The 26,844-nt window shown below is 50.7% G+C and overlaps 1 protein-coding gene across 3 annotated transcripts; it reads right to left on the bottom strand.

Annotated features, from left to right (window-relative positions):
* Nucleotides 1–132: 132 nt before the first annotated feature.
* On the bottom strand, nucleotides 133–26,757 carry SLC4A5 (solute carrier family 4 member 5). Of its 3 annotated transcripts, none has more exons than XM_048928014.1 (27): nucleotides 26,646–26,757; nucleotides 25,811–25,919; nucleotides 23,954–24,047; nucleotides 23,616–23,807; nucleotides 19,190–19,319; nucleotides 16,904–17,064; nucleotides 16,589–16,744; nucleotides 14,598–14,693; nucleotides 14,088–14,143; nucleotides 11,385–11,542; nucleotides 11,210–11,297; nucleotides 10,887–11,041; nucleotides 10,627–10,770; nucleotides 10,285–10,459; nucleotides 9,611–9,744; nucleotides 9,231–9,502; nucleotides 6,558–6,619; nucleotides 6,074–6,274; nucleotides 5,605–5,718; nucleotides 4,829–4,990; nucleotides 3,952–4,130; nucleotides 3,797–3,869; nucleotides 3,579–3,647; nucleotides 2,859–3,032; nucleotides 2,504–2,665; nucleotides 2,194–2,261; nucleotides 133–1,865 (listed from the first exon to the last, which is right to left on the bottom strand). In XM_048928014.1, exons 1-27 carry the CDS (start codon nucleotides 26,657–26,659, stop codon nucleotides 1,700–1,702), a joined length of 3,564 nt encoding a protein of 1,187 aa, XP_048783971.1. In that variant the 5' UTR covers nucleotides 26,660–26,757; the 3' UTR covers nucleotides 133–1,699. The 3 variants fall into 3 exon arrangements, 2 of the variants coding, with proteins under 2 accessions (XP_048783971.1, XP_048783972.1); XM_048928015.1 differs by having other exon boundaries at nucleotides 1,695–1,783; XR_007373394.1 differs by lacking the exons at nucleotides 133–1,865; nucleotides 2,194–2,261; nucleotides 2,504–2,665; nucleotides 2,859–3,032; nucleotides 3,579–3,647 and adding an exon at nucleotides 5,837–5,913.
* Nucleotides 26,758–26,844: the final 87 nt, after the last annotated feature.

The raw sequence follows: 26,844 nt of genomic DNA, 5'->3' as shown, positions 1-26,844 counted from the left end.
GACTGATCCCACCTTTCTGGGTGCAGGCAAGCTTTGCTGCAGAGCTGAGGGTCTGTTGCTGTGCAAGAGCTGCAGCCATCTGCAAAGTCACCTTTAATTGCTCTTCCTGGAGGGGAGAATGCTTATACAAATGCTGGCCAGGGGAATGCACCTGGAAAGGGAAGCTGAGGTTCAAAGGGCTGAGGCTGCACCAGAAACACAGTGAGAGCTGAGACTAATTTAAGTGAGATTTATTGGATTGTATCACTGGTAAATACAAAATGGCTAAAAGTAGTGCTGTAACGGGGCTGGCAAATCTGTGATGCTCCAGTATTTCATATACAAAAAGTATAAACCATGTGTGAGATTTTGCAAAATGGATAAATGGAAACAAGCTGTGTTCTAGAAGGAGCTGAGCTGAGGCTTCAGCTGCGACCTATGGAACAGCCCCCAGAGTCCATGAAGCCTTTCCAGGGCTGCTGTGCAGTAGAGCTGACATAGTGGATAAAGCAAATTAACCACGGTGCAGTGATTACAAGCAGAAACCTACCTGTGCCATGCTTCAGCTACCATGCATGAGATTGGTACAAAATACTAAAAAATAGACACGGTGCACCCAAGCTGCAATAGCTCTTAATGTTAACGTCAAGCTAAAGTGGTGACCAGAGTAATGCTGTCTTATTAAGCTCACCATGGTTCCATAGGTGTTCTTGAACCAGAAAAACACTGCTATAAACACAAAATTGCATTCAAGTCCTTCTTGTTTGACTTGACTATTTACAAAGAACTGGGCTGTCCCACGTGGAGGTTCAGACCAGGTGCAATATTTAGTCAGTGTCCCAGGAGCTGCTGGCTGGCAAGAGCACAGAGCTCCTATAAATACCAGGTAGGCTGTTTCTGCCTGGGGGAAGAGAGAGGGGGTTTTGCAGCCTTAAAATAAAGGCAGAAGAAGCCCCATCCTGGGGTTACGTGGGGGGATGTTTGCTGTTAAACCATGTGTGTGTAATGGGGGTGGAGGAGCTTGAGGAGTGTGGACTCCCTTGTCCAGGAGCTGGGAGGCTCCTTGGTGTGTATGGAGCAAGGAGAAGGTGCAGGAAAGGCCTGGCTGGGTGCAGCAACAGGGCTCCTGGATTTTGGGACCCAGCACTGCGCCTTGCTGGGGCAGTGACACGGGGTCAGGCATGGCCGTGCTCAGCTCTGCTGCCCAGTTCCTTATGGAAAGCATTCCCAGTTCTCCGCAGCAGTGATCAAGCTCTGTTCCTTCCTGCTGCTCCCACAGCACACCCACCTCAGGCACTGCAGCTCCTGAGCTTTCCCTCCTCCTGCCAGTCCTCAGCCTCCAACGCATCCTCATCCCCTGCCTCTGTGCTGAGCCCCCCTGGGCAGGAGAACCCCTCCCCTACAGCAGGACCCTGATGGGATGGCTGGGACGTTCCCCAGCACCACCCCCAGCTGCCTTTGGCTTCTCCAGCCCAGCAGTGGTTCAGAGGCCAAAAATGCTCATTTCTGCATTTTGAGCCCCATTTTGCTATCAGCGCCGGTGCCTTTGCCCAACAGAGAGGGAGGAAATGTGACAGAGGTAACTACAGGAGCAGCAGCCTTGGGGGCCAGCACTCTCCTCAGTCTCATGTAGAAAAATATGTCCAATTTGCTTTATATATATATATGAATATATAAATATCTATATATATATATAAATTAGAGGAAGCACTGCAGGGAACTATAGCGTGGTCTCACTGCCCATGTCCCGCGGTGCCTTTTCGGTGTCGGTGTCCTCATAGTCTGACTCCATCTCTATCTTCACCTGGGGCACAGCACAGATGGGGCTTCGGGAGTAATTAAATGCAGGAGATGATGGGCATGAAATCTTCAGGTGGAGTGTAATGCTGCAGAGGAGGAGGAGGAGGGGGACGTGGAGGTGAGCACGGTGCCCACCTGCTCCCCAAATAGCCCAGAACTCCCCCATGGAAGGGCTCCGGATATTGCTACTACTGGGAAAAAATAGTTGAAAAGTCATAAAGGATGCTGTGAAAATATACTTCAGCATTTCAGAATTGCCCAAAGACTGATGGGAACTGGCTCAAGGTAGTGGCAAAAGTGATGCTCAGTGGGAAGCATTGGCTGCTGGACCTGGAAATGTTTCATGGTGTGGATGGGGACCTGTCAGGATGGGGCAACATGAGGGTGAGCTTTGGAGCTGTGGGTGCTGCTCACCTACGATCCATGTCAGAACCATTTGGAGAGGAGTCAGAACGCAGAGCTCCAGGTGGGGGACCTCTTTCCTGGGAAGGACACGGAGGTGAAACACTTCCAGCTGAGAAAGGAGGCCCCCTAGAAACCCGCTGTCCCAACTGAGCCCAGCAGTCAGCCAGGATGCTTTTGGAACGAGGTGAGGCCAAATTGCACTCATTTGCCCTTTCAAACCCAAAGACCTTCTCCCCAAACTGCAGCCCTGGGGGTTTCAGTAGGGCCCTTCCCCTCCCCATGTCTGTGCTGTCTCAACCTTCCCCCCTCAGCTGCACACCTCCTCATCACTGCTGCTGTCCCCTTTGTTGCCCTTTTTCTTCTTCTTCTTGTCATCTTCCTTCTTCTTCTCCTTCTCAGGGATGATGTTGTCAATCCAGGCCAGGTCATGCTGGGAGAAGACAAAGTCCAGCAGTCTCCTCACCAGGATCAGGGCTAAAATCTGAGAGGGAGGGATGGGAGAGTGAGGACCAGGGGCCACCACTTGCCGAGATTTGCTTCAACCCCAGCATCTTGCAGGCAAGGCTGCAATAAGGGCGATGCCCATGGGAAATCAGAAAGTCAGTGTGATTTTTTTTTTTGCAATAGAACACGAGCAAGAACCGCCTGGGGAACGCTGCAGTGCTGAGCCTTACCATGACAGGGAAAATGATGGCAGCCACGGTGGATTTGAGGATCCAGAGCACGGCCAGGCAGACGATCTGCACCAGCGTGAAGAGGTGGATGCGGCGCAGCGGAACGTGCCGCAGGAAGACGTAGTCGGGCTGGTGCTTGGCTGGCATGAGGAAGAGCTTGCAGCGGTCCCAGAACTGGGGTGGGATGAAGACTGATGTGAGCCATCAACCCCACTGCCCCCATGCAGGCTCCCAGTTGCCCAGAGAAACCCTCTTTTTGTGCCACAAATGGGGCAGCTGGGACTCTGTGATGTTTCACAGAGGGGTTTGGATATTTGCTGCCCCACGTGGCTGGAAATGCTGGGGATGGAAAAGTTCTAGGGTCCAAAATCCTCATCTTTGAGGAGGTGTAGAGAGGAAGGGAGTTGGACTCTGCTCCCAAGTAACAGCATTAGGAAGAGAGGTGATGGCCTTAAGTTGTACCAGGGGAGGTTCAGGTTGGATATGAGGACAAATTTCTTCTCCAAAAGACTGGTTGGGCACTGGCACAGCTGCCCAGCGTGGTGGTGGGGGTCACCATCCTTGGAGGTGTTCCAGAACCGTGGAGATGTGGCAGTGAAGGATGTGGTCAGTGGGGATGCTGGGATGGGTTGGGGATCTTCCAACCACGCTGATACTGCGATTCTCTGATTTCTGATCAAGTGCGGGGCCCTTTTGTGGCAGGAGAGGAGGAGTGCTCACCTGGATGCCGTTCAGCGACGCGACGCCCATGTACAGAAAGACACCGTACAGCACTGGCATGGGGATGTACTGGGGACATGGAAAAACATGGCCCTTACCCCAAGGAAGGCAGCAGCTCACTCCTGGGGAGGGGGACAAATGCTGGGGGACGAACAGGGGGGAAAAAATCCACCCCAACCACCTGCAGAGCAGGGATGAGGCAGTGGGGGATGTTTTACCTTCAGAATCGGGGCCAGGAACACAGAAATCCCTGTGAGCACGAAGACAATGATGCCCGTCACCCTCTGCTCCCTGGGGTGGGGAAAGAGGGGGGAGATGCTGTGCCGATGGGTTCCCACAACACTGGGGCAGAGCACGGCTGAGCCCCCCTCACCTGACCCCCAGGAACTGGGGCTGCTCCCCAGGAGCGCTGGTCTCTGTCTCCATCTTCAAGCTGTCGATGTGGGCGATGGAGATGACGGTGGCTGCCACGTACCAGGGCAGCCCCATGAAGGAGCACACTGCCATGAGGATGCCCACCCAGAAGAGGTCCAGGTGGTAGCCTGCTGCTTTCTGCAACACAGTGCAGGGGTCACAGGGGGGTGTGGGGAGGTACCTCTGTACACCACAGAGCCCAGCAAGGCAGAGATTTCCCCTGGCAGCACCCTGCAGCCCATGAAGTGCCCTGCATTACCCCTGGATTGGGCACCTTTCTTTGGACTGGAGCTCTTTCACATCTTTATCAGTGACACTGACAGTGGGATTGAGAGCACCCAGCAGGTTTGGAGATGACACCAATCTGAGTGGGTGCAGCTGGCACAATAAAAGGAAGGAATGGCATCCTGGTGGACCTGGTTGGGCTTGAGAAGTTGGCCCATGGGAACTTAATGAAGTTCAGTACGGCCAAGCGTGAGAGGGGAGATTTAGATTAGATGCCGGGGAAATTTTTCACTAAGAGGACATTGAGGCCATGGCACTGCTGCCCAGAGTGGTGATGACCCATTTCATGTTGTACAGGGCTGTGGGCAGCCTGATCTGGTGCCTGATTTAGTGGTTGGAAACCTTGCACTAGGCAGGAGGGTCAGAACCAAATGATCTTTGAGGTCCCTTCCAACCAAAGACATTCTATTGCTCTATGAACCTGGATGGGGCTCTGAGCGCTGATGGATCTGTTCACTGCAGGAGAGTTGGACCAGATGACCCTTAAGGGGTTCCTTCCAACCCAAATTCCATGACTCTACGATCCCATGTGAGGATGCATCCCGGCTCACCCGCAGCTTGTGCTCCTTCCTGTTGACGATGACGGCTGTGATCTGCTGGTCCATGAAGATGAGGATGGTGACGAGCAGGGCAGGCAGCGCGCTGGCCAGGTACACCCACCATGGGTTCTTCCCAAAGGGAAACACAAACCACCCTCGGTCCACACGCGTGGGCTGGAGGGAGAGAGCAGTTTGCATGCCACAGCCGAGAGGAATCCTAGGCTTGGAAATTTTGGCAAGCCCCACATCACCTCACACCCCATTCCTTATGAGCATCACTTTATCCCATGTTCATCCACCCCTAGAGCCACGTGCTGCAGCCCCAAATACTCCCCAGATGCTCATCTGGACCGGGCTGCCCTTGCACAGGGGAGGAGCCCCACACCACTGATGGGGAAGAGATGTTTTCAGCAACACTTCCAGAAAGGGATTTATTGCTTTTTACCTTAAAGTCAGTAGGCACTTGGAGCTTTGGGGTGTTCAGTCCGAAAAGCACATCCAGCCCCACAAACATTAGTATGGACATAAAGATAGAGAAATCGCTAATGAGCTTACGGAGCTGCCGGAGTGAGAGGTGGGAAGAACAGAGAGAGGGGAAAGGAAAGAAAAAGAAGGAAGAAAAGTCACAGAATTAGAATATTCCCCCCAAACGCCAAGCAGTGTTTCAGAAGGCACTCAGACATCACGTTTTTTGCCCCAAAAAGAAGGGGACCACCATGTCCCCCCAAAAACACTGAGAAGCTGAAGAGAGCGGTGGAGAGGCACAGACCACAGCAGTGCGGCCAAACCTTGATGATACTGGGGATGTGCAGCTTCGGGGTATCCAGGCCGAAACAGGCATCCACACCACAAAACAGCAGGATGGAGAAGACATTGGAAAAGTCAGCAATGAAGGCCCTAACCTGGAGGCAGATGGGAAATGGGGGCAGAAAGAGCAATTAATGGGATGGAGGAATTTGCTCCCGTGTCTGATGCTTCCCCCTGGCATTCCAGCTCTGCACACGGATGGGCATAACTCACAAAAAGCATTTTTCCCCCTTTTGCATCGCATGGCATTGGGACATCCAGCACACAAGAGCCCAAGCAGCATCTGAAAGCTTGGAGAGGATTGTCCTTATTGATACCAACATCTCCTTTTCTTGTAAAAGAGAAACACGGATTTATTTTCTCACCCAGCAAGGAGACCGGCAGCTCCTGTTTTTCCTACCTTTGGGAAAGATTGGGGCAAAATCCTGCAGATGTTGGTGCTGTTCTTACCTTGGTGGGGAAGTAGCGGCTGAATTTGAACTTCTTCAAGGTGAGCGTCATGGAGTAGGTCCCAAAGAAGAGGATGAAGGACATGAGGGCCAGGTCGGGCACGAATTTACAGGATTTCCCCACTAAGCTGCCGCCGTACTTGAGACACTCCTTCTTACTCAGCTGAGTCCAATCCAGAGCTGTGAGGTTAATAGCATTGTACTGGGGAGAACCCCCCCCAAAAAAAAGAAAAATCAAAATTAGCATTAAGCAATGGTAGTGTACAAGGAAGGGGAATTTCCAATGGGAGCTGCTCCAACCCCGTAACTGTGGGAAGACCCCAGAGACGCCATTAATTTGGGCTCAAAGGTGGGGATTTGGTGCGGCCGAGTCAAACTGTGAGCCCAAACCGTTGCAAAGCATTCCCCCAAACCTCAACCCGGGTGCCAGCCCTCAGTGCAGCCATGGCACACCTCCCCCCATGGGACCACACAACCCCGCTTACCAGAGACACGTTAGTGGTGTTTGGTGCTACTGGAACTGAAGCATCGAACAGTGTCATGTTGGCTGCAGGAAAGAAGTTTGTTATTAAGGTTCTTGGCTAACAGAGAGGTTCCTGCATTAAAAATTGGCCAGGCTCCATGCAGAGAAGCATGACTCAGCCTAGACAGGGGGATGTAAAAGCAAACGTGGGGCCAAGCACGTCCTCTGAAGCCCCGTGCAGCGGTCAAACACCCAAGGGCTGACCAAGGTTTGGGGAGCACACCCTGTTTCTAACCCCACAGTAACTTCTCCCTGATTAATCCCATGCACTCCCCCTGGAGCCACCCAGGACAGAGGTGCAATCCAAAGGGTGGAAGGGGGGAGAATAAAGACCAAGAAGGCAGCCTGTCCATTTTGGAGAGGTGGAACCCAGTAACGCCCAATTTGTTGGCATAGCTTGGCATTGGCGTTATTTTATGTATGTATATATATATATATATATTATTTTTTTAGAGAGGTGTTTTTGTGGCTCACTGCAAAGCAATCAGTAGAAGGCAACCTGCTGGGCTCTCCTCTCTAACCATGGCACCTTCTCCTCCAGCACAGAGAGGTTCTGCTCTTCAGGCAATGCAGCTCCGCGGTGTCGGGAGCTCCTCGTGCTGCATTACATGGGGTCTGGGGTTGCTCTCCCCCCCCGTCCCTGGGGTCCATCCTCTTCCTGTGGTCAGGTGGGAGTTTGGCTGCTCCACCTTGCTGCAGCCTTCCCGGGTGCAGAGAATTAATGAAGGAGAAGCAATTGCTGGGTTAGAAGCAGAGATGCTGGGGGCTGCTGGAACCAGGCTCCAGGAAGCAGTGCTGGCAAACCCAGCCCTGTTTACAGCATTAAAACATTTGTTGTTGTTGTTGTTATCATTTTTATTTCCCTCCATAACCTTTTGCTTTTCCAGAAATTAGATTTTTTTTTCTTTTTTTTATTACTTCTACAACCCAAATGGCGTAGCATTGGCAGTATGGAACATGGGAACCTGTAAAGGCTCTACATAAACCCTTCTATTGGAGCAGAGAGAAGAGTAAAATACATGAAAAAAAATAACAACAAAAGCCCCAATGGAGGTGGTACGAGTATCAAATATTAAAAGAGCTTTAATATTTAGAAGGTGATACTCACTTGAGATTGAAATCAGCCCAAATTGATGTGTGCAGCAGAGACAAATATGGTACAAATCAGTTATAATAATAAAAAATCAGAACTACTTAAAAAAAAAAAAAAAAGAAGAAGAAGAAGAAGAAGAAGGAAAAAAAAAGAGTATGGAGGGGAGAATAAACACAACTTCTCAACATCTAGAGGCATGGAAAATCCATCATTGCTTTGGTGCCCAGGGCAGCAAAGGTGAGGAAGAGGGGCCGGATTGCTCAGAGGTTGGAGGTTTGGGGCTGTGGATGGCTCTTGGTGCCAACAGGGGGGCTTGCTTTGGGCAGAGGCTGGGGTGGGGGCTCTGGAAGGGAGAGAACTCTCTGAGGCTGCGATGTTTCAGCCCTGGGGGTTGCACTTGGGCTAAGCTGGCCAACACTGGGGGAGTCTGGCTTCCAAAAGGACAAGTGCCATCGCTGGGAGCTTCCACCCAAAACCTGATGGGATCGAGTCGTTCAGTGCACGGTGAGTAAATGGGAACTGAGTCAAAAGAACAACCACCACAAAACCCCATCAAACAAGGGGCTGAATGCTATTTCCATCCTGGCATGTCAGATCTCTTCTTGAAGCGATGGACGCATTGGGGCAGGTTGTATGGCAGGTGTTGGAAGCTTTTGTTTCTTTGCTGTCACCCCTCTTTCTCTCCTCCACCTGCAGCTGATACACCCCACAGATGGTTTGCTTTTCTACTTTTTAGATAAATTTGGCCCATTTGAGAGAAGGTGGTCACTGGCATTAGCTCCACACTGGGAGCGTTTGAGCTGCACGATGTGGATTTGGGATCATTGCACATCTATCCAGGAGCAAATAGAGGTATTGGTGGCAAAAGGCAGCGTGAATTATAGTCCTCTTCACCATCAGAGAAAGCTATGTCTGGAAAATGCCTTTGCTTCACTTCCCCCAAAGAACAGCTTGTTTTGATAAGAAATTGCAGCTTCTTCCTCTTAGTAGAAACTGGATCAAAACCAGAGGAGATGCCAAAAGGCTGCCTGCTCAGAGCCTTGTGGCCTCTTCTTTTTGAAGAGGAGTAAGAAAAAGAGGAAAGCAAACGAACAAACCAAAAGAAAAAATGCCCAAGAGTTTTTCCAAACCCAACTGGGATATCCTTACGGCATTCAGAAACAGGAAAGGACTCAGTGTGTTTTCTGGAAAGAAGTTTCCATTGGCAGCAGGGTGGAATCAGTGATCCAAGGAAAATGAATAAATAAATAAAAATCTTTCTTTCCATCTTTTTATCCATCCAGGTCCCGCTGCTCCGGGCTCTCCAACACATCCCAGCAAGCACTGACACACTTGGCCATGGGATGAGGCTCCATTTCCATCACCTTGCCCCAAATCACCCCCCATGTAGGATGATGAGGTCTCTCTGCCCCAGTCTCACTGGTAGCTCCTTGAATGTCATTGGCTGATGATCCAGTTGGGATCTACCTACAGTGGGACCCCCCGCAGGCACCCACCTCCCCTCACCATCCCCATCCAACGCTGAGAAAGGTTTGTACTCACCTGGGTCAGGAGCAATGCACTCGCATTTGTACATGGTCACATAGTCTGGCTTGAAGTCCGAATTGATGGGGTAGTACTTAAAGGCCCCTATCATCTTCTTGATGGCATCGTAGATGAAGATGAAGCTGATGAGGGTGGAGAAGCCTTCCTCTGTGAAGCGGGTGATGTACTTTATAATGAAGCTGGCGTCAGTGGCCACCAGGATAAGGCACTGTAGGGCAGAGTGCAGGCCGATCCAGAGGCGGAACTCCATGTAGTCGATGCCGTTACCTCTGAAGGCAGGCAGAAAATGAGAGCAGCTCAGGAACACGTTGGGTTGGGGGTCAGACCCCATCCCGGTAACGGAGTTCCCAATCCCTCTGGCATCACTCAGCACCTACTTGCTGAAGTCAAAGAGCAGCTTCTCAAAGATGAGGATGGGGCCGGTGCTGCTGAGGATGATGAGCGGCTGCCCAGCAAAGAGGCAAAACATGGAACCTGCCATTGCTGTGCCAAGGAAGCTCTCCATGACACCCTGGGAACAGATTAAACCCAGGGTTACGTGGTGCAGTGCCAGGTTACATCCCCAGGGATACCCCAGGTAGAGATGGGAATTACGGACTCCTATTTGGACTCACATAGGGTGGCTTGGGATCATGTTCCCTTGCTCTTGGTATTGTCGCTGATATGGGCTTTCCCATCCTCCAAGTATCTGGGGACAGCCTCCCCAGAGGAGGTTTAGCTTGGATATCAGGAAGAACTTCTTTACAGAAAGGGTTGTTAAGCACTGGAATGGGCTCCCCAGGGAGGTGGTTGTGCCTCCATCCCTGAATGTGTTTAAAAATCATCTGGACGTGGTGCTCAGGGACATGATTTAGTGGTGGGTGGTTAGAATGTGGTTGGCCTTGATGATCTTTAAGGTCTTTCCCAACCTGAGCAATTCTATGATTCTATTCTATGACTTGGGAATGAATTTCCACCCCTAGCATCAAAGATTGGCACGGCTCCCACTCCATTCCATCTCATCCCCATTTGCCTTTGCTAAGCCAAAGTGACCCCTGTCCTTGGACCCCACCTGGTAGTTTTCTGTTGCATCTCCAAGCAAACCCCCAAATGTGATGGCATTGGTGATGCAGCCCAGGTAGATGAAGAGGATGGCAGAAATGGACTGGATATGAAAGCCTTCATAGAAGTCACTTGGGAACCAGGGAAGCTTCCTCTTGATATCCAAATAGAGGCCACCACAGAACCTGTGGAAATAAAACCAAGGATGAGATCTAAAATGCGTACACCACTGTACAAAATTCCCATTAGGAATTCACCCCTCTGCACCCTTGGAAGCCACAGGGTGAGCAGCAGGAGATGCTGATGGGTGCCAGCACCCTCTGGGGTTTTTGGGTGGCCAGGTGATGCTCACCTCCCAGTCCATGCGAGCTCTTCCCCAATTTCATGCACTTCAGGCATCTCCCCATCATCACTGCCTCCTCCACCGCTCCCAGCACCTGCCCCTCCAGCTGTGCCATTCATTTGCCCCACTTCATTCAATGAGAAAACTGATTTCCTGTGGGAATTATTATTACTGCAGAGGTTACACACAGGGATGAGGACAAGCATCTCCAAAACGAGAGAGATGGGGACAACCACAGGGCTGGGGCCAACCCCACGTCTCCCACTCACCTCTTCTCAGCTGAGGGCACTTTTTTGGGTGGCTCGATCCTAATGTTGGGGTCCCACTCGCCAGGTGGCAGGACAATGACTTCATCCAGAAATTCATCTATGCCAGCAATCAGGTCTTCTCTATCTCTGGCTTTGTAAGCAACGTCACTGAAGAGCTAAGGGTCAAGACAGCTGTCAGTTTGGGGACAGAGCCCATATGTCCCCCCCCACGTCATTATGGATGTTTAAAGTTTGTTCATTTGAGCAATAGGATGCAAACTGCATTTTTCTCTCAGCTCTGAGCAAGAGGGCTCCCAGCAGGGCCAGGTTTGGCATTTACTCACATCATCCACCATGAGGGTCGCGATGGCTCTGCCGATCTCATTGTAGGATTTGGCTTTTCCTGCGGGGCCCAGGAGAATAAAGAGGAATCTGGGAAGGGAGTGGCACCGTGTTGGCATCCTCACACTGCCAAATCCCCTGTCAGGAGACCAGCCAGTGCTTCAGAACCAGGCTCACCTGGTGGGGACGGGCACCTCCGTCACCCCTCCCAGCATGGTTGCCTGGAGCAGCCGCACGAACGCTACGAAGGGCTTCTCAAGGAATTCCACTTCTCCCACCAGCACGTTGGAGGCCTCTGCATCCTTGGGGATCTTCTTGATGAACTTGTTTTTCAGCTGTTGGGGAAGATGAGGTAGGGAAGCGAGCAGTTGCTAAAATCCAACCCGTCCTCCTCTCCTGTACTCTGACTACGAACAGTAAAGCTGCAGCACCAGGTTGGGCTGCAGGCTTCAACCTCAGCTCTCTGATGCTCCTGGGATTCCTAAGGGATGTGAGGGCCATTTCCACAAATAAAACAGGGAGAATTCATAAAGCTGAATCTGTGAATTTCAACAGCAGCTCTAAGCCCAAGATAAACTTGGGAGCACGCGCTCCGGGCTGCTTAATGCAAACGTGCAACTCCGTGTTTTGGAAAAGGTGCTTTGCTGTGCTGGGGTCTAAGCAAGGAAAGTCCACGGCAATCCCCAGACTGACTGCGTAAAATCTAAGCCAAAAATACTGATTCTGTGGGAAGCCTGCAGGCGTCTCTCTAAACCTGCTTGCAGCCCCGTAGCCCCAGGCTCCCCTGGAAGGCTGAGCCACCACTTGCTGCTTTGCACAGGTGGGTTGAGCTCGGTCTTTGTAGCTCGTTTGCCCACATTCCATCCTCAGAGCAGGAATGGATAATGCAAGCAGGAAACCTCCACCATGGATTTTTTTTCCCTGGGTCTCTTCTCCCCTGCAGCTCTTTCATTATTAGCCCAAAATGGTTCAATACAAACCGAGGCAGGGTGTTATTATAATCTATATGCCAGCATGAGGGGAGGCATGTGAGTCGGGCAGCAAGCTCTCCCTTTCTAATCCTTTAAACCCGAATGGAAAAAAAAAAAAAGAAAAAAAAAGGAAAAAAAAGAAAAAGAAAAGAAAAATAATAATAAACCAGTTCCTCCAATGCAGCTTGGAACAAGCAAGAGCAGGAGTTAACTGTGGCCACTAAGCTTCATGTAACATTGAACAAGTCCCTTTGTAGCAGGCCTACAGAGCGATTATGTCCAGCACTCTTGGTACTACATGCTTTGCATATTTTGGAATTAACTCTCTGCATCCCACCACTGGAGGCTGGTATTTGGGGTCCATTGCAGGGCAATTTGCTTGCTTCATTGCAGCTGTAATATAGGAAGGTGCACTGCAAAAACTTCTTTCTGTGAGCTGTCTCTCATGCACCATGGCTTCCTCATCCTGCTGCTCCCTCCTCATGCCCAGTGCCTGGGTTTGGGGACGTGCCACGTGCTGGATGGCAGCGAGCAAGAGAAGCAGGCAGAGGGGACACCATCCCTTTTGGCAGACGATGACATATTTCAAAGCCAGCACTAAAGGGTGAGGTCAAGCTTGGTGGTGTTACCATGGCATGAAGAGCCCCAGAGCGTTATGCTCAGGCAACCCAGGAAAATGGGGATTTCCATCCATTGCATCACATCAGATAAGAGCATTGAGGATGTCCCTTGGGGCAAGGCAACCACTTACACCACACCGTACCCTGCAAATCCCTGCCAGAACCTTCCATCCCCACTCTCTGGGCTGGCTAATTAGCTCACAGCTGACAGATTTTGTACTCAACCTGCACAGTTTTAGCCCTTGTGCCATGTTTCCCCCAATCAGCATTGCTTCTGGCTCCAGCAGCTGTCCTTCAAATATATCCACCAGATGCCTCAGGTCAAATACACAAAACACTGAAAGCTGTAGGAAAACATCAAATGTATTTCCCAGGACTGAATTGCAAGCTCCACCCTGTAAGCCATATGTTGGCAGGATGGCACAGGAAGCATGCCTAATTACTGCACTGCTCTTGCAGACAACGGATTTTAAATACAGCATTAAACCTCTCTGGGCTGTATTCTTGTTTGCAGCCCCTAGTACTGGTTGGGATTTAGCACAAGCAAGCTGCCTGCACCCAGCAGGCACTGTTTTGGATGTGTTCACACATGCACTGTCAAACCCATTTCCTTTCCTATGTTTTCACCACACGTAGAATCATTAAGGCAGTGAAAGACCACTGAGATCCCCAAGCCCAACCCATCCCACCATGCACGCTGACCACGTCCTTCAGTGCCACATTTACCCTTTTCTTGAACACCTCCAGGGATGGTGACCACCACACATCTCCAGGCAACCTCTGCCAGTGCCTCAACACCCTTCTTGAGAATAAACTCTTCTTAATATCCAACCCCATCAAGTCGACCATCCCCCTACCTCCACAATTCCACCACTAAACCACATCCCTAAGTGCCACATCTGCACAACTCCTACGTATCTCCAGGGATGGCGACTCCATCACTTCCCTGGGCAGCGTGTCCCAACACCCAGTCACTCCTTTCCATAAGGAAACACTTGGTAGGTCAGGTTGATGACTGGACTTGATGAACTTGAAGGTCTTTTTCAAAGTAAAGGATTTTGTGATCCTATGGTTGTTTCTGGGACAGCTTCCCCATGAATGAACAAGGATCAATACGTATTCGTTTCACTAATTAGTAATTTGTGTGGTTATTGACTGCACAGTGCTCACATGGACCTTAACTCTCATGGAGTCCCCACACATCACAGCTCGTTTGCAAGCAGGCCCACAGCAGCCAGTTGTGTTAGAGATGCTCCTCATTACATTGCACAAAAATTTGGGCATTATACCTGGTCGGTGCTCGGTGTGTCTGAGATATCATTCATGCTTCGGCTTTGCACGTGGCCTGGAGACAAGAAAGAGGCAGGGTGAGAAAAACTCCATACAGTGTGCAGCTGGATTTCAGCCCCACTTGGAAGAACGAAACAGGGCAGGAGGACTTTGTCTGGATGAGGAGCTACGAGATGTGGTTCAGTGGCTTGAGGAAGCAAGGCTAATGGGAGGACAGTTGGACTGGATGATCTTGTAGATCCTTTTCAACCTTGTGATTCTGTGATGCCACGACTTCAGTGCGAGCAGATTGTTATTTAGCACAGCCAGGCTTGCACAAAGATAAAAGCTCAATAACAACAGCAGCTTTTCTAACACCAGCCATCCTACAGCTGCACAACACATTGGTGGCCAAAGAGGGGTGTATGGCAGGACTCTATCTCACATTGCAGCTCAGTTTTGTTCCCCCCCCTCCCCTCCTTGCTCCTTTTTCGGATGGTTTCAGCTCCCTGCTGCCCACCCCAGCTTACGCAGGCGGCCGTAGCTCGCGCTCTGCCGCATCCGAAGGTCCTCCGTGGAGCGATGGAAGGCAGCACCTGCAGCTGGGCTGCGGACGGGGCTGCGACCTGGGAAAAGAAAGGATAGAGAGGAAGGGGGAACCACAGGGAGGGGGCAGGAGGTTCGTCATCGGCCTCCTGGTGCTGGGGGGGCCTTTATGGCACCGCTACACCCGCAGTTTGCTTTTGCCTCTGAACTCATCTGCAATTTATTCCACCCATAGTAGTTTTTCCATTAGTGAGAAATAGACTTTGCTGCCTTAAGCCTCGCGTGCTCTCTGTGCAAAGAGCCTGCACCCCCCAGAGCCTGGGCAAGGCTCTCTTTGAGGCCATCGCTGGGTTCAGACGGCAGTTTCTGTTCCTAAAGAACCAGTGCTTCACATTTTGATTTTGAAGCCCACAATTCTACGTAGGTCACTCCAAAAGTAATGCCTCCTATTTATTTCCATGAAAACTGACACGAAGAGCACAGTAACACTCTCTGATGGAGCAGATTCTCAGCTACAAATCATGGTTTTCCAACAAAATCACCACTGTGAGCTGTGGATTTTCACCAGCGATGAACAAGAGCTTGCATGCCACCCTTGTAAAAACCTGCACCAGCAGAGATGCTCCACTGTTGCACAGCTGCTATGACAGCATTATTGCTAGCAAAATATTGCCCCATGCAGTCCTACTTCTACTGTGCTCACATTCGGTTTGTTCTTTGTAAACATTCATAAGTGTTGGCAAATGTCAATGGGGGCCATTTTTTCCACATGGAGGAATTCAGTTCCAGCCCTTTGCTTCATCAGCACTTCCATGCCAGGAGTTCCATTCTGCCCAGCTACCCCTCTGCTGCCATCTGTCACATGGCAACAACATGTAGTGGGATATTGGTGCAAAGGGTCAACCTCCACTGCCATCCTGCCAACATCTGCTTCTGGCACTGTGGGCCAACATGATAAAAAGTTCCCAAAGAGTGTTTTCCTTGGGGAAAACCTTCTGCTCCAGGTTTGAAGGGCTGCACTGCTTCTCTCTGAAACACCAGCTGCAACCACAGCAACCGTCCTCTTTTTCTATACAACCCAACACCAAGGCAACTGGAAATAAGGATGGAACCTGGTACGTCCTCTATTTCTGTGTGCCAGCAGTATTTATTCTGGCATTGAAGATTTCCTGTTGGCACAAGAGACGTGAGGACACACCTGTCCCTGCCATCAACCACCTTTGTAGCTCCTCCTTGCTACTCCTTATTGCTCTTCCTTGCAAAGTCAAAGCAATGCCATCATCTTAGCAAAACACAAGAAATGAATGAAAGAAACCCCTCTTCTCCATATCTACAGGGAGTAACTACAAAATTTCCAAATTGTGCTCTGTTTTGAGAGCTTCTGGACAAATATTAGCTCCAATATCTAGTCCTGTGATGTGGATGATGGCTGCTGTAAAACCTCGGGATGCCCATGGGGTGGATATATTGCTTCCTGACAGCCTCTTCCACGTGCACTTTGGGTTCTGCTGTTTGTCTGCCCAGAGAGCAGCTGTAGCCTGGCAAATCCTGGGCTCCACCAAATGAGCTCCATTTAAATCTAAGTCAATAATCTAGCGTGAAAACAAACAAATCCCCTTTTATAAGGGCTCAGAAATAGGCAGGTTCAGTGACGGAGCAGACTGGATTTGTCTGTAGGCTGCTTGCCCCTTGGCCAAGTGACCGCCAATGCTTCTGTCCACCTCAGCAGACACTTCTCTGGCTTTTAGCTTCCATGACCTGCCACATTCAGCGGGTGGCAAAACTTCTGGGGTCTTTCCTGCTGCCATAAACAGTTTTATGCCCCAGATGGTTGGCGTTTCTGCTTCTTTGTCTCCCGAGATCTGCTTCCCCCAGGGACTGCTAAGTGAAGATTGAAGGATGCAATTGGGATGCAATAGGGATGCCAACCAGCTACTAGATGGTTCCATTAGTCTTTCGCCCCTATAGCACTCACTTGTGTTGGAGGACACCGACTTGCCGATGTCGGCCAAGGAGCGGTGGATTGGCTTCTTGGTCTGGTGGCGGTGCTTCCTGAGGAGCACGTAGCTGATCTTTTCCCTCAGCTCAGGTTTGAGCAGACCGTCCTCTATCTGCTTCTCAATGACATCGTCTGAAAGCATCAAACGAGGGAGAGTCACCCCACTGCAAAACCTTCTCCCCCTTCCCAGAAACCTAAAAAGCCATCGACTCTTACTGGACCGATCTGATGGCTTTCAACTGCCATCTTCACTTCCCTTGGTGCGAGTCGCTGCTACCTGCAGACTCATACCTATGATTTGGGGCAAAGAGTAACCATCGAGATCCAGGAGCACCGTTCCTGTCTGCAGGCACGTCCGCAGCTCAAACAGGCTGTGCAAAGACAGCGTGGACACGTGGGGTTTGCTCCACCTTTCCCCGCCTTCCTCCACCTTTTCTTCAAACTTTATCCACCTGAAACGACAGCAGCAGAGCTGGGAACGGGCCTGGAGTGGAGCTGCTGTGCGAGGGGAAGAAGTGAACTGCATTCCTGCAGGAAGTTTACAAACCTGAGTTAATTCATCACCTCCTCCTGCAAAGGGTTTGCTCGCTGTTCAGGGTGAGAACAGAGAAATGAAGCCACCTCATTCTCATTGCTTGTGCAGTTGCAGAGTGGAGCAAAACCAACTTGTCTCCACCACGCAGCCCTGCAGCTGACAAACTGCTGGTACTGATGTGGGAGGTTTTCCCACAGAGCTGACCTTGCCTCAGCCAGGCTCTGCACTTACACAGAGTGGCAGAACTTCATCTCTATGCATGCAGGGATGCATAAACCCACAGTGTTGCATCTTTTTAACATCTTAGCAATGCTCAAAATTCAATGCAATTCATTCCCAAGGTGGGAGAGGAGAAGGTACGCAAGCTCCTGTCCCTTGGAAATAAGCCCTTCTGCCTCCATTCCTTCATTTCACAAACCAGAGACATTGAGGCAGATCTGGGAGCAGTGGTTGATTTCTTCCAGCTCCCTGGGAACAGAGCACTTGGAGAGACGTCAATTTGGGGAAGAAAGCTGCCTTTTTATTCTTTTTTTCTTTTTTTTTTTGTTTTAAAGCAGGTCTGCAGGCTCCATGGATTAGTCCTGGCAAGGCTCAACCTTGCAACTTCTAACTGCTACAACGTGGATTTGGATCCCTGCTGCTGCAGAGGGCACAGACAGAAGGGTGCTGGAGGAGCATGGCTTCTGGGAGTTTCTGATGGCTCATGGAGAGCCTGGGACTGCGTGAGCTGCAGGAGGTGCATTAAAGTGCTGCTGGAAAGAGAAAATGCAAGGGAAAAAGGCCACAAAATACCACCTGGGAGTGCCAGGAATGGAATATGCAGAGGACAGAAATCCAGAGCTTGTCCCTAAGACCAGCACTGCATCCGTGGCTCCAAAGCTCCTCATCCCAATTTATTCGCAGGAACCCCTTCTGCAGCCTTCCAAACAACACTGCTTTTATTGGGAGGAAGTTCCAGCTTCTCCCTGCCCCAGCCATAGCACCACTAAGACACATTGCTCACCCAAAGCCGATTAGGTTGGTTTTCCTTTCTCTTTTGCCCCATTTTCCTGCCGAAGGTGGGTTAGCGTGCATGCACTGCTGTGAGAGCTGCTCCGGATGGCGTTGGGACCTGAGGCATGTCTCCTCTGCCCTGGGAGCAGCACCCCACGATGCCTTTGCAAAAGCTCCAGCAAAACCCCCACCTGCTGTGCTCATTTCTTTGTTTCCCCTCTCAGGGACTAAATCCCACAGCGGGGTTTGACCACAGGTAGTGCAGCCGTGCCAAGGAGCAGCTCTCCTGCAGCTCAAGAGGTTGAACTGCTCCTCAGTGGAGAGAGGAAATCTGGGTACTGAGAACTCCATTCTCATGGGAGGGATTTGGAAACCTTCGTGCCAACATCGTGCCTGATGAAAAGCCCAATGCATTGGGATTTTTTTTGTGTGTTGAGTGCTTTTGGGAAGGGGGGGGTGATGTGCACATGTAACACAGCCATACCAAATGGGGAGGAAAATATATACCATCAACAGCATCTCTGCAATGCTGCTTCTAGAGCAGGGCTGGCAACCAGGAGAAAAGGGGATTTGCAGAGCTATTTAGGAGGCTAGGTTAAAAAAAAAAGAGGTTTTGGGTAAAACAGTGAATGTGCCAACATCAGTTACTGAGAAGTAGGGAAATTCTAAGTAAAACTGTCCCAAAGTCCCTGTGATGTGGGTTGATGGGGGAAAGGATGAGTGGAAGAGACGTAGCAGGCAGGAGGGGAATATCTAGGTGTATCCAGGGGGGAAGAGCCCCAGCTCTGGGATTGATACAGCCTGGGGAGATGTGGGAAAGATGGGAATTCTTCCTTCCCTCCTCTATACCTTCAGCAATGGCCCAGAGAATGCTGTGCTCTCTGCATTTCCCTGCACTGGACATGACCAAAAGCCAAAAGGATTGTACTTAACCTCATTGAAACAATGCTTATCCACTGACTCACTGCACAGGGCAGTGTTTCCAGCTAGGAACAGCTGGGGTTGGCTATGGCTGATGCATTTCTGACTTCAGGGGTGGCTTGTCTCACCTGGCTGACTCCTTCCACTCCATCTCCTCCCCGTCGTGCTGCAGTGTGTCCATCTCTGTGAAGAGTGTGGGGTTGGGGGGCTCATCGTCATCACCCAGGATGTAACGGAGACGTTCAGCAGCTGGAGACACTGATGGAGGGGGGGAAAAAACGTTGTGAAAAGATGAACTCCAGCCAAGCCCTTGCAGGAAGGGCCCAGCAAGAAAAGGAGATTGATTTGTTGGGTTCTATAGGATGCCAGGGTTCAAAAATAAAAATGAGAGGGACTTTGAGCAAAACGTTGAAGGTGCCAAGCAGTTATTGAAGAGTGTGGCATCTCTGAGTACATCTGTCCCAAAATCTCTGTGCAAAGAGATAAAAATTGATTGGAAAAGACCACTATCATCCAGTCCAACCATCAACCCAACCCTCCCATGCCCACTAAAGACATGGGATGCTGAAGGAAAGGGTGAGAGAAATGGGTGTAGCAGCCAGGAGGGTAATATATCCCTATATATTTACATATACACACCTATGCACTACCTGGTGGGCACTGGGCAGGTTGTGAACTGCAGAATGCAACCAGCCCTACATGCAGTGCAATCAAATTCTCAGCCCAGGAGCATTCTGCACCTCATTTCCATGGGATCTCCTGCATTTTTTCCCCATCCATGGAGTTTGCCAGGTCAGAGCTGCCTGTCATCAGCAACCAAATCCCCATCCACATCATTACTCTCCAGCACTGCATATCAGGATGCACGACTGCTCTGTGTAGAACTTTCCCTCCAGCTTCCAACCCCCCTTTTCAAGAGGAATGATCCAAATTTACCATTTCTGCAGGAAAATCCGCCTCTTTTGCCACAAACTGCAGGCTGGGTTGGGAAGAACCCCCCCTGCCTCCTGCTTCCCTCTGTTTGGGCAGCACAGTCGCAGCACAGCACCCAGCTGCCAACCTCTGTGGCTCAGCCCATTCTCAAATAGGGTAGAAAAAAGGTTTTGTGCCTTCGAGGTGCTCAACCCAGATGGACACAGGGCGGCTTGGGCCGTTCTTCCTTTCCCCATAGCTGCCCAGCTATTTGAATAAGAGGATAATCAGCCCTACGCCAGGCTCCGTGGAAATGGTGTATTTTTAATAAAATCTTGGGTCTTAGCCCTCACCTAATATGGCAGGAGTTAATCCAGCAATGAAAATGTCTTTGTTAGCAGAATCCTCCTGTTCCCAAACCCTGGAATAAGAAAGTCGGGTAATGCAGCACACGGCTCATTAAGTTGCCATGCAGAGGACAAACTCACAGCGCTGCTGGAGCGTTGCCTTGTCCTGCCAGCAGATCAGCTGAAGGCCGAGTTGTGGCCACCGGGAAAGAATAGGATGTCCCTTGCAGTCCAGCTCAGCCTGCTTAACTGCTTAAGCACTTTAAGCCACACCACCAGGGCTAAAGCCCTGTTGTCAAGTCCTCCTTGCACTTCCATAATGTTGATTATTAAGATTCTTAATATTCCTGTTAATTTTAGAGCTGGGCTACACGCCTGGATGAATACAGGATCTTTATCCTCCAATTATCCTCCTTTATCGTCATGGCATCATTACAGAAGACTTCTAGGATCCCAACCCATCAGTGCCCCCTGGCCATGTCCCCAAGTGCCACATCTCCATGGTTTTGGAGCCCCTCCAGGGCGCCAGCACCTCCCTGTGCAGCTGTGCCACTGCATCATTGCTCTTTCTCAGAATTTTTCCCTGATATCCAACCTGAACCTGTTCCATTGCAGCTTAAGGCCATCACCTCTCATCCCATCGCTGTTACTGGGAGCAGAGACCAACCCCACCTCACCACCACCTCCTTCTTTTCAGGGCATTGCAGGGAGCCGTAAGTTCACCCCTGCACCTCCTCTTCTCCAGGCTGAACCATCCCAGCTCCCCCAGCTGCTCCCCATCAGACTCGAGTTTTCACTGCAAAACCTGAATTCACCACAAACCTTAAACGCTGCCATGAGCTGCACTGCAACAGAACGAGCTGCTGGGAATGCCCTTTCCAGGTGGCATCTCCAGATGCATTACAGAAAGGGGATTTTCAGTTTTCCAGGAATGGGTCAGCGTGGGGTGCAGCTCCATCCCCTTTGTGACCACTGCTCACAGCACTGCCCATATTCCCACTGCCAGCTGAAGGAATAGCCTTGTCTCTCAACATGTGCCATGGCTCCTTGCTGAAAGGTGGATCAGCGTGCATGGAGCTGCTGAACCTCCCACAAACCACAGACCCAAACAAAGAACTGACTGCTGAAGCTCTGTGCCACAAACCCTTATGATTTGTTCACCTGGAGGACGCTCCTGGCCCAGCACCAGGCTGCAGATTTTTGCCCCTTCTGCAAACATGATCCAGCCACAAAATTAATCTCAGAAATCACCAGCTTGGGAGGATATGTTGAACAGTGGCATCTCCTCAGAGGATGTGGGCAGGGCAGGGAGCTGCCATTCACATCCATCCCATCTTGCTGCTCTCCCAGTTTGCCACTGGTTTGTGTAGCAACATCCCCTGAGGATGCTGTGTGCTGGAGGATGTGGTTTTCATTTGGGAAATGCAACACTGCTGCAGAGACACCCAGAACCAGCACCTACATCTCACAAGAGATCACAGAAACAAGATATCGTGCACACGATAAATCTGTACCTCCCTCAATCAACTCTTAAGGTGGAAAGATGCTCACAGCTTCTCTGTTCTGATTTACACCCAGCAAATCACTTTCAATTCAAGCTGCAGTGGATCCAAATCAAGCCCAGAGATGTGGGACCATCTCAGCATTAACACTGATGATTCAGGATAGCTGTATGCACAAAAGAGCTGAGGTTTCTGTGGGTCATTGCACGGGACAGATGAGTTACACCAACTGGAGGGGCACAGAGCCCTTCACACCACACAGCCAACAGCACCTACCCAAACCAACAACCTCAGTGAGCCCCAAATGCAGAGTGAGAAGTAAAGATAGGCTGATGCCCCGTGGGGAGGGGGAAATCCATGGCTGCTGCTCGTGGATAGCAACTGGCAGAGGTACTGCATGACCCCACACACAGCTCCCTTCACAAGCTCCCATTCAGGCTGTCACACGTTGATCACCCACTGTCACTCCACAACAGCCTTTTTCCTGAGTTCCGTGGCTCAGAATGGATCTTCCTCCCCCAAATAACACCAGACCAGGGCATGCATCCCATGCGACCAGAAGCTCTGCTCCCATTCATTTCAAGAAATCAGATGGCCCCAGGTCTGGATTTATCCTCCCAAACACTGCCTGTGCTGCTTCCCTGAGCTGGGACAGGTGCTGACAGAGGTGTGTCCCCCCCCCCCCCCCCCGGCTCCATTTGGAGATGTCCCCAGGCTCATCCCAGCTACTGCCATCACCAGGACTTGCACCAGCCCCACGTTGACCCCAGGGAGAAGCAAAGCCCAAAGCAATGGGGACTTTCCTCCCTTCCCCTCCTGCTCCCTCCGCCGTGACCACAGAGGAGGAATAGCACACAGTGTTGGCTCCTACCTGGAACGCTGTCCTTTTTTTCCCCCATTTCTTCCCGTCGAAACAAACCTTCCCTGCGCAGCACAAAAGCCCCCAAACTTCCTCCTTTATCCACTCAAGCCCGTTAAACTCCCAGGCTTAAGGAGCAGATTATAGAGAATATAAAGCACTTTCCTCTCCCTTCAGCTCTCATGACGGGAAGTTACCAAATCAAGCGAGATGCGTTCAGGAGAGGTGAGCACTTGGGAGCATGTGTGGCAGCAGGGCCAGGGGAGGGAGGGGAGGGATGGCAGAACAAAACCCAGGGACGGGTCTGGGGTTGCTTTGGAGGAGGTGGTTTTCTTTCCCTCCACTTGGAGCCAAGTGGGAAAACCACCTGCAGTGTTTCCTCTGAGTTCAGGCTGCAAACACTGAACTCTGAACCCACGCAAAAAGCTGGAGAACGTTTCCCTCTGTGGGGAAAACCACGGCTGAGATCCCTCCCGCGCTGCTGAGACATGGCAGCAGAGCAGTTGGTTTGACATAAAGCCAAACACAAAGTAAATAAATCAAGAGATCAACGAACACTTTGCTGTGCAAAATGTTCATCTTTGATAAGGAGAATTATGGAGGCTGGGTAAGGTCCTGAGTGACAGACTAAAGGGAACAAAGTTGGGGCTGGAAAGGGGGGGAGTTGGATGTTTGCACCCCCAAGACATCGCTGTACAACTCCATGCAACCTCCCAAGAGCAAGGAGGATCTCTTCTCAGACTACCCATCACACAAGCAGTCCCAAATATTGCTTCATGCCCTGTGCACAGCTCTCAGACATCGGGAAAACCAGAGCAGAAAGCAAAAGTCAAGCAGGAAACGCAGCAGGGCGCACGCGAGGGTGATTTAACCCTGATTTACATCACACCGCAAAACCGCTCCTGCTTTCTCAGGAAGCCAGAGGACAACTCACTGGTCCTGCTGGCGTTATCATTGCCGCTCTCGTAGCAGACGTGGCCGCCGTCGTCGGTGTCGGAGCGCTCCTGCCGCTCGTAGTGCCGCTCGCTCTCGCTGGTCCGGTCCCGGCTGGAGGCTGATCGCCGCCGACGCCGCTTCCTCCGGTATCCCCGGGGCACCGGTACCCCGATGTAGATGGAATGGTAATCTGGGATGGGAAGAAAAGAATCAGAAAGCGGGTCTGAGCGTTTCTAGCTTGTAAAGCCTTCCGCTCAAAGCATCCGCAGCCCAGAACGCTGGGCGCTCTGGAAGGTCCGGCCGCCACACGACGGGGATGATCGCTGTGTCGCTCACCTTCTTCATCGTCGTATCTCCTCCTCGAGCTGCTCAGCCCCCTCTCGCTCAGCCCATCCTCATCCTCCAGCATGGTCCTGACTTGTGGTGAGAGCTGAACGGGGAGTCAAGGGCAGAGAAAGGGGAGAGGTGGTGAGAAGTGCCGGGAAGCAGCCCGTGCTACGGGTCATCCCTGCTACGGGAAGCTCTTGCATGTGGCCAAAACCCCAGGGACCTTCCCGGAGGGCTGAGGGCACACTGGCATCTGCCACCTCCTGCAATGTGCTGACCCTCCCCCATAGCAGCTCAGCCCTGCCTCACTCTGCACCATCGCTGCCCCCCCGCCCCATCCCCACAGCTCAGAAATGGATTTGACTGGGGTGACATCTCCATCCTTCCCTCCTGCTGCTGGCAGGAAGGTGTAAGCGATTATTAGAAGGATTTCCCAGTATGAAGCTGCAGACCTGCTTGGCTAACAGAGCTGCTGCAGTGGGGCTGGTTGGGGAATAAACAGATATTTAACTTCTAGGGGGACGAGCACAGCTAAAAGGGGTTGTGTCAAAGCAGAGTTTGCCTTTCCCCATATCCTGAGCACAATCTGATTTTCTGCTGCACACGTTTCCACTTCCAGATATCTTCCTACAAACCTATGCTTTTATTCCCCATGTGAGATTATTTGGATTTTGCCACAGACACTAATTAATCTTCCTAATTATCTGACCTCCAGGGATTGTCTTTCACACTTGACTTGGATGGGGGAATGGTTACTACTAGTGGCAGCCCAGTCGATGCCTCCCAAAGTCACTTTGAGAGCAGCTCTCTCTGCATCCCCTGCTCTGCCTGCCTGCATCCACGGCAATTTACTGCCATTCATCTCCTGCAGGGAAGCAAAATCCCAATTCAATCCCCAAAAAGTTTAAAATAAAAAGCAAACTAGATGTGCGCACAAGGAGCCAGAAGGATCCTTTGCTGGCCAGGTCAGCTCTGCTTGAGTTGCTGAATTATTGACTTGTTTTTCCCTAAGGCAGAGACCACCTTGTGACCAACACAGGCTCCAGCCTTAGCTAATTGCCTCCCGAAGACATGAAGATCTAACAGATTTGGGGTTTTTGACCACATTAGTCCAACAGTTCTTGCTCAGGTGTAGGAATCAATCAATATTAAGGGTCAACAGCTCTGGGTGGACAACCATGCCCCAAACCTGGCTGTATTGGAGGATAAAACCCATCAGCTGCGAGCTTTGGCTTCCTGCAAATAACATTATGGGACTAAATTTGGGGATTCAGGAAGCTGATGCTGGCAAGAGAAACAGCATTATGCTTACCCAGCTGAGGGTATAAATAATTTTGCTTTAAAACTGTTCCAGCAGATGAATGCCATGAACCCCCCCAAGAGATTTCCCCAAGGGCAGCAGTGTTGGGTGTGGATGGGGACACGCAGCCCTCCTGCTGGGTTTACATTGCTAAGAAATACAAATTATTTTATTTCTTTTTTTACAGCCTATCCTGGCCAACATGAGCTTCTACCACGGCTCTGTTAGGCAGAAAAGAAAAACCCAACAAAATTCATTTCCCCAACAAAAGCACACTTTGCTAAATCCGCTGATAAATAGAAGGTCCTGACTGAAGCATCCAAGCTGTGCCTCGGGATGTTTTTCATCTCATTTTCTTACATAGGCAGTTTTATTTCCCCCCAGAAGTCTTTGCATATAAACACAAGTGTGACACAGACTAGAGCTGGAGGGGAAACATGACCTAAAGTGCCGTAGAAGTAAAAGGAGAGAGAAAAGAAGAGCACATCCATACCACCCAATTAAACCCCACTATCCCCACCAGCTTTCACGTCCAGAAAAGCAAATGTTAACACCAACAAACTCACCTCTGGCTCTCCAGAAGCACTCAGAAATTGGAGGGGCTGCGCTCGGTGTGGGGATGCAGTGGGTGCTGATGGATGCAGGAGCCTGGACTGCCTCGGGAGGAAACCACTCCTGCAAACGTTGTATTGACACCCATTGGCTGCAGTTCTGTAGCTGCCAGGTTAAAATGTATTTTTGGGTGATGCTGATTGACTTTCTGGGTAGAAAAGCATCATGGGATGCAAATAGACCTTCAGAGAGGTTGTGACATTCATGCCATGGAGACCTGGTGGCGTGCAATGATGCTTTCCAGATGGGATGTAACAATATTTTGGCTGCCAATCCCTACCATCCATGATCTGCCTCTCCTGAGTTAATTGCTACCTCTTTAATTATTGATTCCTATCAGTTTTGCCTCGATTGACGGGGAATGGGGAGAGGAACAGCTTTTGCTCTTTGGCTCAGTGCAACCTCACACACAGCAAAGAACATGAGGAAATTACTTGGGGAGGTGGGGAAGCACTGCCAAGAGGCAGAAAGCTCCTGAACCCATCAGGGACCACAGGAGCAGCCCAAGTGCCACCAAAGTCTTTTCCTTTTTGATACACGTTCCACATTTTGCCTTTGACACGTGAAATATCCACAAACTTGAGCACAAGAGAACCAACCTCTTGGCTTTGTGAGTCCATTTAACGCCTGGCTTGCTCACGCCTGTTCAGCCTTTTAACAGGAATATCAATAAATCTGCATCAAAGCAGCATCAGACACTTGGCTGCAGACAGTCCCATCGTTCAGCAAGCAAGCAGAGAAATCCTGCCTTAGGCTTTAAAGCTGTCTGATAGCAGATTTTCCTCTCACCTCTCTGGCATCATCTGGAGTCTCAGCAGAAGCAAAGTCTGTTTGATGCTTTATCCCTGTTTGCTAAATGGGAATAGCAGAGCAGGGTGCCAAGCCTCCCTGCACGTTGCATGCAGTGTATCTCCACCACTCAGTGCCTGCTACAAAGCATCTCCTGTTAGTCCAGGTAGGAAAGCCTGCTACGTGCTGCACTCCAGCC

This window comes from Lagopus muta, chromosome 27, assembly GCF_023343835.1.
Source record: "Lagopus muta isolate bLagMut1 chromosome 27, bLagMut1 primary, whole genome shotgun sequence".
Taxonomy (NCBI): Eukaryota; Metazoa; Chordata; class Aves; order Galliformes; family Phasianidae; genus Lagopus; species Lagopus muta.
This window is presented reverse-complemented; position numbering and strand designations above follow the sequence as displayed.

What these genes read in the sequence shown, in the direction of transcription:
- SLC4A5 (XM_048928014.1), bottom strand. An exon ending in GAGCTCGCATGGACTGGGAG is followed by an intron (nt 10,460 to 10,626) that starts GTGAGCATCACC and finishes TTATTTCCACAG; the next exon opens with GTTCTGTGGTGGCCTCTATT. An exon ending in CCCCAGTTCCTGGGGGTCAG is followed by an intron (nt 3,870 to 3,951) that starts GTGAGGGGGGCT and finishes TCCCCACCCCAG; the next exon opens with GGAGCAGAGGGTGACGGGCA.